The sequence below is a fragment of the Aquarana catesbeiana genome, linkage group LG09, assembly GCF_042186555.1.
Source record: "Aquarana catesbeiana isolate 2022-GZ linkage group LG09, ASM4218655v1, whole genome shotgun sequence".
Classification (NCBI taxonomy): Eukaryota; Metazoa; Chordata; class Amphibia; order Anura; family Ranidae; genus Aquarana; species Aquarana catesbeiana.
In genome coordinates this window covers 180,739,783-180,754,984 of record NC_133332.1, presented here as the reverse complement: position 1 = coordinate 180,754,984, position 15,202 = coordinate 180,739,783, and the positions used below count along the sequence as shown (strand labels likewise).

Below are 15,202 nucleotides of genomic sequence, written 5' to 3'. Positions count from 1 at the left end.
AATAGGCTGAGGAGGGGGGGGGATTGTTGTTTGTATTGTTAATTGTAATTAGCTCCAGCTATTGTGTTTATACTACTGTGTGAAGCTCGGTGCCCACAAGTCTGTCATATGGTCTGGGTAAATTTTTTAGTTAATTAGCTCATGTTTATCCATTTTGTTGTGATTGTTGTTCAGGCACAAGAAGTAGCAATCAAACAGAAAGATGGCATAACCCAATTCTGGTATAATTCATCCAACACACATGTTGCCACTTTCATATCCCCTTATAGTAAGATACTTCCAGGTACTGATTACAGTGTCCGGTCCAATGAAAGTGCAATAGGTCCCATGACTGTGTATGTATGTGTCACTGACACATATTGAAGTCACTCTTAGATAGAATGACAATCAACAAGCACACAGATCAATACTTCACCAAAGAGTTCAGACTGACCATTGAGAATCCCAGCCCAGGAGACAGTGGGACCTATGTATTGGGCCTATGGTGGGGAAATTGGTATTACAGTTTTAGCAAACCTTTCCAACTGTTAGACATGTTCAATAACCCAAAGTGAACAGTTCCCCAATCTACATCCAACTCTAACCCCCTAAAGCCTCACATGCAAACATTAGGGGACATGGTGGCCATAGCAGACCCTACCTTTGAGGACACCATGGCTGCAGAAACCGGTTTCTCAGATGTCAACTTGTGGCTCGAATGGATGAGGTACAAGGCAGGGAAGCACAATAAGACCAATTGCTATGTGTGCGGGGGGGGCTAAACCACATCTAGGAACAGTGCCCCTTAATGTACTCCCAGAACATGAGACCTGTGTCCTTAGCCTGTTTACCAACACAACCACTAACCACTCCCTGTGTGAGCATTGGAAAAAGGAGTACCCCATAGTCACTAAGGCTCCCAAGCCAGGAGAAGATATCACCATATATCCTGGCAATTACACATGTTATAAAAGGTACCATGGAGTGGGAAAACCCCTTGGAAATTTCACTGAAGTTTACTGTGAGTCTTACAGTGAGGTGTCTGCAGATCTAGCGCAAAATAAAGTTCAGTCCTTAGGGGACGTGTACTGGATCTGTGGAGCCATGAAATTTAGAAGTAGAATGACAGGACAGTGAACAGGAGAATGTGCAATGGCTAAAGCCATAATGCCCCTGCATATTCTCTCGCAAAACCCATAGCCAGAAGCCAGTAGTGTATCCAAACCAAACAGAAAATGCAGGAGTGCCCCAGCAGGAAGTTTTGACCCCCATGTATACATAGATGCCATAGGGGTCCCAAGGGGGGTCCCATATGAGTTCAAAGCAAGAGACCAAGTAGCAGCAGGTTTTGAGTCACTGATTCCTATTATCACTGTAAATAAAAATGTAGACTGGATAAATTACATCTCCTATAACCAACAAAGATTTGTCAATTACACCAGAGATGCACTCCAAGGTTTAGCCGAACAGTTGGAAGCAGCTTCACACATGACCTTCCAAAACCGTATGGTCTTAGACATGCTCCAAGCTGAAAAGGGGGATGAGTGTAAGATGATCCCCGAGACAAGTACATGCTGCACTTACATCCCAGACAACACCGGCCAAAATGGTAAAGTGACTTTAGCCATCCAGAAACTTGAGGACTTGTCCAAAGAACTAAAACAGAATTCAGGGCTCACCAACCCCTGGGATCAGTATTTTACCTGGATAAAGGGAGGATGGCAGGGATTGCTGACCCAGATAGGAATAGCTATCCTGGTAATGGTGGCTATAATCTGCTGCATTCTCCCCTGCATCAGGATGTGTGTGGAAAAGGCTGTTGACCAAACTACCTCCACGTATGCGTTACACTCCGTTACAGTCACCCTTCTCCGAGATGCAACACCCTAGGGCTATAGGGACAGATAGCACCTGGCTTCACTCCTCCAGCTGTATCGAGGGGGGTAGTGAACGAGTCGCTGCTCTTTCTCTACATACGGCTTAAAAGAGTTGCAGAGGGGGATGGGCTGGGTGTAGGACTTTCAGTGCGAGGGACAGTTTGTTTAAATAAGCATTTCAAGGGGGAACTGTAATGGATGTGATTATGAGTGTTATGGTGAAATGCTTATTTCAAATATAACCATATAGATATAAGTGCTTATCTCTCTCTCTCAGCTATCAGCCTCAACCATATTCACTTAGATGTCTGCCAGCTTACCCTCACCTCCCCCTTCATGTGGAACAGAACTGCAAGAGTTAAGAACAAGTTAAAGAACATTGCGTCTGTTTTCAAGACTTTGAGACTACACCCAAGAACTGGAAACATGACCCCCAATTTAGCTATGATAGTTTGATATTCCCTTATATAGATATAACCCAGCTGAAAGCTTATACTTTGTCACAGTAATGAATATGTACAGTGGGGATGGAAAGTATTCAGACCCCCTTACATTTTTCACTCTTTGTTATATTGCAGCCATTTGCTAAAATCATTTAAGTTCATTTTTTTCCTCATTAATGTACACACAGCACTCCATATTGACAGAAAAACACAGAGAACCCCCTGCGTGGGAAATGATTCAAGTGTGAACTTTTTGCTTTGATTTAAATAAAAGTGGGCACAAAAGGCCCTGAAATGTACTTCTGGCATGGAGTAAACTCACTGTTTGGCGCTATCAATGAGCTACAAATTTTCCAACTTGTCACACACCTCAAAGGTCCTGAGATTGTGAGTGGATTTGAAGAATTTCCGATTTCCTGATATTTGCAGTACTAGGGGAAAGTTGGCCACTGCTCTGAAGTTAGAACCCAGAGTTGAGTCTTAGCCTACGTTCACAGCGATTTGGGGCGGTGAGAATTGTAGCTGCAGGAATCTTCTGATATCTGCTGTGGCTCTGAGCAACTAGGTGTGGCCGCCAGTCTTATTCATTATAATGACAGGGCGCTAGCAGCTGCAGGTGTTCACAGCTGTATGTACAGCCAGTGATTACCTGTGGTGATCTCTGCTGGACGCACACAAAGGCTGGGACCTGTCATTATAGTGAACAGGGCCAGAGGCCGCACCTAGCTGCTCAGAGCTGCAGCAGGAATCAGAAGTTTCCCGCTGCTACAATTTACACAGGCCTAAATTGCCAGTGTAAATTTAGCCTAGTAAAAGTAATATTTTACATGGATGATTAATCATATTCGCTGTATAACTAGTATTATTAATTATCCCTGTCTAGTGTACTCAAGAAGCATCCGCCCAGTTACAGCAGCTTTTGTAGTACCCAGTAAAGGTTTCCTTCAAAATAATTGTACAGAATATTTATTCACATTACCTGCACCTATAAGCATTACTTTGATATTCTCGACCACCAGTGCAATTTGCAAAGAGTATGCATTAAGATCCAATTAAAAATTCAAATGCTATGTTTCAATCTTTCACAAATGTTTCACAAAGCAATGCCAGATGCAAAACACAAATGCCTGTGTACACTGACCATTATGTATGAACCCATTCAACCAGTTTCTAAGTCTGTTATTACCATACATGATTATATAGGAGCCACTTCATGCTAAATGCTGATTAAATGTGTATAACAGACTGCTGGAAATATAATAATAATGTTACAGCTATGAACAATTTAATGATATGCTATATTAAGCACTAATTAAAATGTCTAGCAAAGCTTCCCAACACATTTATTTTCTGACTATTCCCTCTTTGTAATTTTTCTAATATTTAGCATAAAAAACAAAATAGGTACTCTCAATAATTAGTGTTAATAATCTTGAGTTGCTTATTACTTAGGACAGCCTGTTTACAGTCCATTCAAACAGTCCTGCTGGGTCTCTACAATTCTTTTACAAATTGAGATGTAACGGTATCGGCATATAATAACACAGAGTGGATTTGATTTTAATCAAAAGAACGTAAAGACATCTAATTAGTCTACTTTTTCTTCCACAGAGATAAATTGGCTCCACATGATGAATTGGTCTGTGATACTATAGCCTCTATGACACTGCATTGTACAGCCTATGTAAATTATTACACATGATGAATGTAATGTGGTGCTGGGTAAATAAATGATAGCTCCCGCGTAACGCAGTATTCTGCCTGATGCCTCTAATCCGGTGAATCCGAACTGTTAATCATTAAACAAGATTATAGTGTGCTAAATAATCAGGCAAATCCTCATTTAAATATCTGGTCTCACACTTTAAGGTAGTGTTTTCTTTCATGGCACCATCATTTATATAAGCAGCTAATAAAACAGTCCTCAAAAAACAGGTATTTCTAATATGGCTAGACACAGGTGCGCTGAATCACAGAATACTTATAGCATTTGAGGGATACTGTCACTGCCTAGGTTCACAGTTCAGCATTTTTCCCATTCTTGAAACCTGACTAGTGCAGTAGGACAAGGCTCTAATTTCAGTTTCCCTTCATTTAAAATAAATTGCAATGGCAACGTGCACCACAAGACCTATTGGTAATGGCTACTACTAAAGAGTGGAACTGGGAACTCAGAAGAATGAGCCAAACTCTGGGAAACTCAAAAATGATTGTGTGGGCTGCTTTGGTTTGGTACTGCATGCATAAACAGTTTATTTTGTCTAAGGGAGAGGAGAAGCATGTTAACATTCCTGATCCTTAATTTGCCTGGCAGATGACACCTCACCAAGCTGTGTCACCTGACTCTCCCTCATGTCCAGTGGTGTCTCCAGCTTTCATATTTAGGGGGGCACATGGGGGGACAGGGACAAAAGTAGGGGGGCAACTATAAAATGCAATTATATATATATATATATATATATATATATATATATATATATATATATATATATCCTGGGGCCCTTTACTATGATCCCACAGCGGCCCTTTCAAATGTTCTGCAGTGACAGTGAGCACCCTTGCTACTGTCTCGGGCCCCCCAGGGTGGCAGAAAACAAAAGATATATGTCACCAGCATACCAAGAAAATATAAGGGTCCAAAGCAGTGGGAGAACTATCAGGGTTGCAAAGGTTGTCTTGCCACCGGGCCCTGGTGTTCTGCCACTGTGGGGTTCCCCAGCCTCCTCTTGCTGTCCTGCCCCTGCTATTGACAGCGCTGGTCTGGCATCTCTTGGAATTTACAGGCTGGTTTTCCTGTCCTGAGGACGGGAGAAATCAGTCTGTTTTTTCAGTAACTGAGAGTCCTGGTGGAGTCCTTCCTGCAAATCGCTCTTCTCCCTGCCAATGAGGATGCAGGAGCAGATTGGGCGGTCGTGGTTGTGTGAGTGCTCGCATTATGCAGTGTCAGCGAGCAGAGGGAGGGGGAGGAATCACCTGCAGGAGCTGACTGGGGATGCTCTCCCTCTTAGACATTGCCTTTTTGTAAAAAAAAAATAAAAAATGTTTTTTTGGGGGGGCACATGGTGGGGCACAGCATAATGTTGGGGGGGGGTCAGGGCCCCCTCTGCCCCCCCCCCAGGGATGCCATTGCTCATGTCCCTTGCAGAGCTATGAACCATGCATTGATCCTAGTGGCACAGGACCTTAGGTCACTGGAACAATGGAAAGAAGATGTTGCAGAGACCGGTCTAGCAGTTCAGAAAATTTGGTAAGTAGCTCATCTTTTCTATGTCACGCAGAGCTAAATGAGCAATTAATCCTTACAGTAGGGCTGTGCCCTTACTGCAAGGAGTATTCTTTAAGTTTCCTGGAGTTGGACTTTAAGAACAGGAGGGATGATGGTTGATAGTTCATCATCATCTACCTAAAAAATGAAACATTTTCAGTGGATAGGTTGTTTGAGATAATTATATAATATATAATTGTAACCTCAATTGAGTATGTCTGCCTACTATCTATCTATCTATCTATCTATCTATCTATCTATCTATCTATCTATCTATCTATCTATCTATCTATCTATCTATCTATCTTTATCTCTTTTTTGCTATCTCTCTCTCCCTCTATCAAGCCATGTGTCTACAACTTATTGCAATAAAAACTATTATTATTGAGTTAGAACATTTAAATTGTTAACACAGGCAGACAATTCTATGTAGACTGATAAAACTGCAACATGTTTCATCAACAAAGGCTACCAAAAACCAGCTACGAGCTCCCTGTGAAAAAAACAATCTGAAAGTCCTGTAGGAATAAGTATTAGTAATATTGAGGTGTGGTGGAAAAGGAGTTGGTAATTGTTAAACATTTTATTGCATGTCAAATAAATGTCTCTTTTTGTAAAAAATATGCTAATAAGATTTATAAATATGTATACAAAGATCTGATATTTAAAAAAGGATAAAATATTTTTGACATTTGTGAACTTTTGCACAGCTGAATACTTTATGTTAGCTTATTTTGAAAATATTGTTCTTCGGTATGTTTCTAATTTAAATATATTCAGTTAGGATAAGTTTATGAAACTGATATATTAATGTTATTTAAGCTTCTTGTACATAAATCAAACTTGTTTAGAAGGAGTGTATAATTGATACCAGATAGTTTTATTGAAAGGGAACAAAACTCTTACCAATAACGTAGGCTAGCAGCAGAGCCAATGTCACTGTAATTGCTGTAGCACTCAAGGCAGTACACTTCCAGTTACAGCAGCGATATGATTTGTTGAACGTGAAGGCAGGCCTGGAAAAAGTGCTCCTGGGCAAAGGTCTCGGAGGAGGAGAGTACACTGTATTTGAAGTCAGAGGGTAGTTCTGGCTGGCAGCACTGAAGATGGGAGAAGTACCAGATCCATGCTTGAAGAGGAAATGCCTGCAAGGATAAACAGAGGCTTCCAGTCACGTGGAGAATTATCAGTATGCATACCACCATAGCAATAATCATTAAACACTTCCACTTAATCATTAATTCTTTTGTTACAACATCTTTTATGAACTTCATTAGTAAAACACAGACTGCAAGGCATGTAGTTAGCATTTAAGCACTAACTTGGAAAAACGGATTTGGCTTAGAGCAAAAGTACTGTATCTTAAAGGAAATTTGTACTTCGATAAACACAAGGGCTGCTATTTTTTAACTGCTTCTAAGAATACTACTTGCCTGGCTGTCTCTGGTTATTAACGGCTTTAATCACTGACCTGTAACAAGCATGTAGATTAGAATGTAGGAATGATGTCAACATTTTTTATCTGGTTATTTGCTTAAAGTCTGTGCCTTCAAAAACAATAGGATCAGCAAGATGACTATATTTTGTATTGCAGCCTAGCATTTTATAAAGGAGAGGATGGCAACGACTGACACATTTTTGGAGTACAGGCTTTTTTGTTGTCAAAGTCCCCAGACAGAAAACAGATGCTTATGTGTTCACACTATTTAAATATATCACACACCCTATTTTTTCAAGTCAGCCAACATTTTATAATGTTAAAGATGAAGTCCATGCAGAGCTCTGTCTTAACAGTTGTCTTTCTTCTGGTTAGATTACCTGTGTTCACACTTTACCACTGTAACTGCTATTCACCTGTTTGTCTGTCAATTACTTGACTATTTAGCAAAGCAGTTTGTAGGTGGGGTGCAGCGTGTTGCAGTGGCAATAACACACACAGTCCAAGTGCGATGAAAGAACTTTTATTTAAATAATGCAAAGGCAGTTCACAATAAACCCGACAGGAAGACAACCCTGCCTGGAATACTCGCAGATAACGCAGCATTTAGAGCAGGTTTCGCCATGCTGACAGCACCTGTTAGGAGGGTCAGAATGCAGCCTGGCCTTCTCGTGCCCAAACAGGAAGATGTCCAGATAAATTGCCAGCCCTAAGCTTTCCTTCTTCATCAGGAACTTTTCCCTGCTGCTAGTTCTATCCCCAAAAGGCAGGGTCCCTGTCCACACTCTACTTACTCACAAAATGTACACCGAGCCTGAGAGCCAGGGCCTTAAATTGGCTCTGCCTGATCCAAGATGGCTGCTAGAATCACATGGGGCAGCAGAATCCAATTGGGTAGCTTCTCCAATGACCCAGGAAACTAGAGAAACTATGTTCCTCTTGACTTCCTTTTTAACTACAATGCCACTGCTGAAGAGCACCATCTACAGTGGAGAAATTAGACTGCACCTACCTACTCTTTACCTAAGCTCTATTATTCATAACAACAATGGTCACTGATAAGATTTCTGGTCATACTGAACACAAGAGTGTGTAATATCAGTATGTGCTATAACCGAAGCAGCCAAAATAGTTTTCTCTGGTGGCTGGGCTGCATCCCAAGAAGACAAGTTTTAGGTTTAAATTTTGATATCACGAATTAATACAAGTACATTTAATTAAAAAATTTTTATCTAGGTCCTGGAGATTAACTTAATCATTATATAATTGTGCATCTACTATTGTATAATATTAGTTTTATGTCTGTGTATTTATGTGTGTGTGTGTGTTAGCTTAATACAAGAAAGAATCTTTGAAAATTTGCTGAATGCGCTTGCTTTACTTCTGAAGATGCTAGAGATATGTTGTATTACCTACAGGAATAGACATGTCCCATTCAGCCATAGCTGAAGAAAGCATGGTTCTGCTATATCAACAGATCAAAAATGTAACCAAAAAATCTAAAACAAGACAGCCTAAATGCACCGAAACGCCATAGGGGAGCATCAGGTTAAACACCAGGTGCAGCTGCTGGAGTTGGCATATATCATTGATCTGTTTGATTCTGTACGAGAAGTTTGGCTGTCAGCCCAGGATGCACTGGGCTCTTCCTCAGCGGAACGTAAACAAGTTTTCTTTAAACTAGCCTTCTATGAGGAAGGAGAGAAAATTGGTCATTTCTTAGCTAAAATATTTCAATCTCACCAGAGGTCCCTGGTTACTGGGGCTATTAGATCCTGCACTGGTTGTATTATTATTATTATACCTCGGAGTTAGTCCTGAAAGAACGAGCTGGCTTCTGTGAAGATCTATACCACCCAAAAGGTACCTATTTACCAGATGAGCTAGCTCACTACCTTTAGAATGTTTCCCTCCCTACTTTATCAGTGGATCAGAAATGGAGGCTGAAAGACATTTACCTTAGAGGAGGTTAAAAAGGCAACCTGTTCTTTCCTCATCTGCAAAGCCCCAGGTGATGATGATTTACCAATGGAGGTGTATAAACGGTATGCTGATTCTGTGCTCCCACATTTACTTAAGGTATTCAATGTTTCTTTTGCTAGCATCACCTACCATCAATGTCAAGGACCAGCATTATTCTTTTGTTAAAACTAGGTAAAGATCTCATAGACCCAGACCCATATTGACCCATTTCTCCTTTAGAAATTGAAGTAAAGATTTTGACAAAGGTATTGACTTCCAGGTGGAATGAGATTATTACATCTATTATACATCCTGATCAGGCAGGTTTTATGCCACACAAATCAAAGGCTATAGATCTTAGGAAACTTTTTATTAACATGCAAACCCCCACTGATAACAAGGGCCAACTGCCCTACTGTCCTTGGCCAAGTTTGGATTTGGAGAGATATATATCTCCTGTGTTCACCTACTGTATCACTGCCTGGCAACAAATGACTATAAGAGAATCCTGCCAAATCACAGAGGCTTTTGACCTAGGGAGAGGAAATAGACAGAGGTATTCCCTGTCCCCTCTTCTATTTACTTTGGCTATTGAGCCACTGGCTGCCTTAATCAGATCCAGCCAATCAATAACTGTTTTTTGCTACAGTGAAATCCATGAGAAAATCATGCTCTATGCTGGTGACACCCTGCTACTGCTTGGGAATACCTCTTTACAAATGGACTCACTATTAATTGGGCAAAATCTGCCTTGATGCTCCTAGATGGGGATGGCACGCAATCTGTGGCCCAATTGTTCCCTATTATGATTACTACCATGTTTAAGTATTGGGGAATACAGATCACTGCTGACATAATAGAGATCCTCTTCTGCCCTGGTTTGGGGATGAAATAAAAATTTGGAACAAATTAAACCTGTTGGTTGCTGGAAAAATTAATCTTATTAAAATGATTCTCATGAATGACCCAATTACTCCACTATTTCCATAATATTCTTATAACTAGAGCGCTTACAGTGGCCTAAGTATAGTGGTGCCCCTGCCTTTTTCTAACCCTTGGCTCTATTACTTGGCTGCACAGTTGCAACGTTTGCTTAAATTAAACTTAAATACTTCTCTTTTTAACACATCAGGAATTTGTCCCTTCGGGACTTGAACTATCGACATTTGGTAGATTGAACAAACAATTTCTGACATATAGACTTATTCAGAAAATATGGAACAAAGCAAAATATCTTCAATGGGTTACTGGATTTACTTATTAAAGCCCTATCTGGTGGAATGACATATATACAGAACTGGCTAAATGACAATATGGTAGTCATTGGATAGAATTTGGGATTATGCATCTTTGCCCTTTTCTGACCTTTAGGTCAATTTTAACCTGCCTCAGGTACATACTTTTATTATGCACAATGACACCACACAGTCAGGCTCAAGGAGATTGGTGTGAGTGACATATGTCACCTACTACAGTGTTTAAGTTAATCCAAACCACTGAAATCTCTAAAGAGTTTATATCCCAATGGTATACCATGGTATTAAAAGAATTTCTTAATAATTACCTTTTAAAGAGACTAAACAAACTTTAGGGTCTCCGCCCTGGCTTGTACCCATTTGGTGTGTTCCACTGAGGGTGCAGGTCAGGCTAGGGGTCTGCCCTGACTCCATATATTCCACAGAACAAATAGAGAAAAATCTCAGCCACCACACAACATATAAGCCCAGCGTGTAATAAGTGATAGCAGCCTCAGCCTTACTCCATCCAGGCCACGCCCCCCAAGATTTTTTACCCCACCCATGGGGCTTAGTTATGAAGGTAAGCTTACCTCCAGCTTACCCCTCAGTGGAACACACCAAATGGGGGACATAGATTCCGGAACAGAGACCCTAAAGTTGATTTAGGCTCACATTCACCGCATTAATTTAAGGTCTCAACTCCATTTGTTCCACATGCAACTGCACCTGTAGTTATTTTCCTCCACTTTACCTTTATGGTAAATATGCAACAAAGACAAGAAAATAGGTTATCGTGCCGTGTGTTTAAAGCCAAATCTTAACACATGCACCATAGAATTACACCATAACCTCCATGCACCATCCCTTTAAAGTACTCAACATCAGAGTAGGAATCTTCTGCATGAATACATGTACATTCCTTTTAAGAAGCCAAGACACCCATGCTCACAGTGGACAAAGGCTTACCAGAAATAAGAACCAAATCAGAGTAATTTTCCACGTGCCCATCTCAGTTAAAGGGTCCTTGGAAACTCCCCTACAGTCCCACAGCTAAAATCTTCACATTTGTCCCCTCAGATTCAATAAACAAAATAGAAAACTCCCAAAGTTTGGTATTAATTAAAATCGCCAAGTGCTTTAATTAAATACACTCACATAAGTTAAAAATGTAAAAGCCTTTTTAAAACACTGTTAAAATTCCCCCTTCTGGGTTCAGTTTGATGTCACCTCCGGTCTAAGTGTTTCATCATGTGACCTCGTGGCCAGAGGTGCTCTTTATATACAAGCCGCTGCACACATAATTTGCCATTACTTCTCATAGCTGAATGCATGGAAAAATGCACTTTTGCCCTTACTTCCTGATCGGAACCTGATGCCCTTATGCACCCATATGAAACAGTGTTATATACATATCTACAATTGTACAATACACTTATTTGGATATTTACCAAGTATCCCAATAATAAGGGATGCATTGGTGCATTGTCTAGAATAGACAACAGTTCTGGTGTTGTACCTCTTTTCCCTCCATCTGCTGTGCTATTCACAAAGCATAGCACAGGTGAGTTGAAACTGTTTTTTATGCTTTTTTGTATAAAAAAATGAAAGGATGGAGGTGAGATGAATGAGGGGTCAGGCAATGTTTTATTTTGTTCTGATGGAAAATCTTGTGAAATTAATTACAGAGAAACTATTGTGAGCTGGTTCTTGAAGTGAAAAGATGCTTCAAAGGCGTTATATAATATTTTCATAAATATTTTCTTTACTTATTATGTCCATCAAAATTTTCAACATAATCTTTTTTTTTTTGCTAAATAAAAAGGAAATATTGCTTGTAAATATTTCCTATTACATTTTCAGGCAGCATGTGTCTAAACGTAAACATTTTTTCTGTGCTCCCCCTTTAGAATGTATTTTAAATATAATAAAACATATACATGTATATTAAAAAAAATTAACCCATGACCATTAAACTTCCCTTTAAACTTTCTATGAAATAGTGCTTGCAATTTCATTCAGTACCCATTCAATTTTCAGTCACTTTTCTGTTTGCTGTTTCACTGATCACTGCACAAAGCTGAGAATGAAAGATTGAAAAAGACAGATGAAAAACAAAATGAAAATAGACCCTGCATTGTTCATTGACTTTTATTGACTGCTAGGTGAAAATAAAAAAGCCAGCAAGTGGAAAACCGCCATGCATTTTTTTAAACCAGAAAAAAAAGCAGTGAAAAGTAATTTTAACCATCTGGTAGACTCGCAATGACCAAAGTGAAGCATTCGGGCCAAATGTAGGCTGCCAGAGCGCAGCGTACATCCTGCGGCGCCCCAAAGCAGGTCTTCCCTAACATAAACAAGACCCCCCTTGAAGAAAAAAAAAAGCAAAAATATCATTCAAATTTATAACATGAAAAGCTCATAAAAAATATTCAAATATCAACTCTCTCCATTCATCCTTTGGTTCTAACAAATATATTGGATGTTCTGAATGACATTTGATTTTACTACCTTTTACTATGTAAGCATAAAACAAGAGAGCACAATGTCAAGCAGAAGTTTAATGATTGCAACCCTGTGAAAATGTCTCTGCCATGCTAATTTCTGTCTGTGCAAACCTAACTTGATCTCATGATAATGTCCCAATAACAGTTTACACAAACAGATGAAGTTTACCTTTGTGTGCTATGATGTAACATCACATAAGGTAAACAGTTCTTCTAAATGAAAAATGTAGCTTTGTTCACTTTGCCACATAGCCAAACATGGAGAGAACCCCTTAAAATCAGCATTTGAGAAGAGCACCTGTTTGTCCATGATAAAGGTAGAGCATTTTATTTTAATATATTATTAATGCCACCCTAATAAATAAATGTATCAAATATCTGAATTTGTTAGAATGGTATGCTAACTGTCCAAAGTGTAAAGCGTGTTGGAAAATGTTTATATGACCGATAAGGAATAACAGCATTCAGAAAATAATAATCAGAGTGTCAAACAAAACCAACAGCTGCAGCAACAGTTGACAATTGTTTTTCATAAAGAAGCTGATAATAGTGTCCTCAAATAAAAAAAAAGTTTTGCACAAGTTGACAAGTCTTGAGATACTATGGGGGTCATTTACTATAACGCCAGGAAGTACTGGGCACTATGGCAAATAATAGCGCCCATTTTAGCCAAATGGAAACAAAACCGGCGAATTTGCGAATGAAAATTTGCGATATAAGCGGGGAACAATATTTTGTAAATTCTAAATTGCCGCTAATTAGTGCTTCCGCGTATATACAAATGCCAATTCTTATCAAGTTGTTCTATAGCACTGTACTGTAGCCATGATCCATGTATGTGAAAGAAACATTTTTATCAGAGATGTGCTCTAGTTCCCGTGCATCTATTGATTTATATTGCAATTAGTATTCCTAGTTTTTTTTTCCTTCTTTTGCTAAGAAATGCAGTTCTGAATGATTATTACATAGTAATGTCTGCTATTCTGTAAAGTTACATGTATTAATCATTTAGGTTACCTATTTGTTTTATGTTGTTTTTTTAATGTTTTTGATTTATTATTTATTAATTTAGTTGACTATAAAGCAGTAATTATTTATGTTCATTCTTTAATAATACTACACTATTATGCAGGTCTTGTACTTAGCACAATGGCTTAGTGGTCGGCTTGGATATCTCCACACCACTCATGGTATGAGTTCAAACAACAGCCAACCTACCATCCACCAGCTGTGTTTATTTTTTCAGTGCACAAGTGAATTAAAATAAACAAAGAAATGTAAACTGCCCTTTAGCTAGTGTGTGGTGTTTGGAATGTCACATCATAATATAATTGAATACTTACATACCATTGCATGCATTTAAAGAGTTAATACAATAAAATCATTCACATTAAAGTGCATTGGCTATTTGGCAATCACCTATTTTCAGTATATGTATATTTGTGTTGCTTTGGCTAATTGGCATTCTCCTTTTCCCACCAATGCAATCTTTTAGGATTTTTCTGTGGGATTTGAACCCATGAGTCTTTCAATACCTGAATGTTTGAAGGTAGAGGTGCTAACTGATATCCTATTGGGCTGAGCACAATTATACATACAAAATACTTTTACTAGTGTTTGATGTGTTATATACTATACAATAAAGTTTATCAAATGTAAACTGCTTGTTAGCTAGTGTGTGGTGTTTGGAATTTCACACCATAATAGTATTGAATACTTACATATCATTGCATGCATTTGAAGAGTTAATATAATAGAATCAGCCAAATTTAAAGTGCATTGGCTAATTGGCATTCATCTAGTTTCAGCATATGCTGCTTTGGCTAATTGGCTAATAGTCATTTGCCTTTTTTTCACCAATCTTTTAGTATTTCTCTGTGGGATTTGAACCCATGAGTTCTTCAAGGTAGAAGTGCTGACTGCTAGCCTATTGGGTGTAGCACAGTCATACATAGAAAACATATAGAAAATACATTCACTAGTGTTTGATGTTTCTTCTCCCCAAGCTGTCTCTCCTGCTGCCACCATCTTCTCCCGCTGATGTGTTCTTCAGCGCAGCCGGTTACCCACTAATAAAAAAAAAGCCGCTCTTCTTGTGGCGGTCTTCTGTGGCCATCCAAGAATGTCACCCGGAGAGTCCGCTCCATGGCTATGTAAGAGACGCCACACAGTGGGTGACAACACAGCGGAGGAAGACCGCCATGGAAGAAGAGCAGATTTTTTTTTATTAGCAGGTAACCAGCGGTGCGGAAGAACACAGCAGATGGAGAAGATGGCGGCAGCAGGAGAGACGGCTCTGGGAGAATACAGCTCGGGGAGAAGATGGAGGAGGGAGAGACAGCGTCTGGAGAAGATGGCTCAGGGAAGAAGACAGCTTGGAGCTATTTTACAATAAAGGACTTGTCAAAAACGGGCTATTGATTTTTTTACATTTCACTGCTTTTTTGGTGAATGGGTAGGGGTAAAATGTACCCCATACCTATTCACATAGGGGGC

The 15,202-nt window shown here is 39.4% G+C and overlaps 1 protein-coding gene across 9 annotated transcripts in view; it reads right to left on the bottom strand.

The window, feature by feature from the left end:
* The window catches only part of TENM1 (teneurin transmembrane protein 1), a 1,380,190-nt gene that overhangs the window by 590,104 nt on the left and 774,884 nt on the right, over positions 1 to 15,202 (bottom strand). For all 9 annotated transcript variants that reach the window (XM_073599409.1, XM_073599407.1, XM_073599406.1 and 6 more), the window contains one exon: positions 6,471 to 6,709. In XM_073599409.1, coding sequence (XP_073455510.1) covers positions 6,471 to 6,709 — 239 coding nt within the window. The remainder of the gene's footprint in view (positions 1 to 6,470; positions 6,710 to 15,202) is intronic.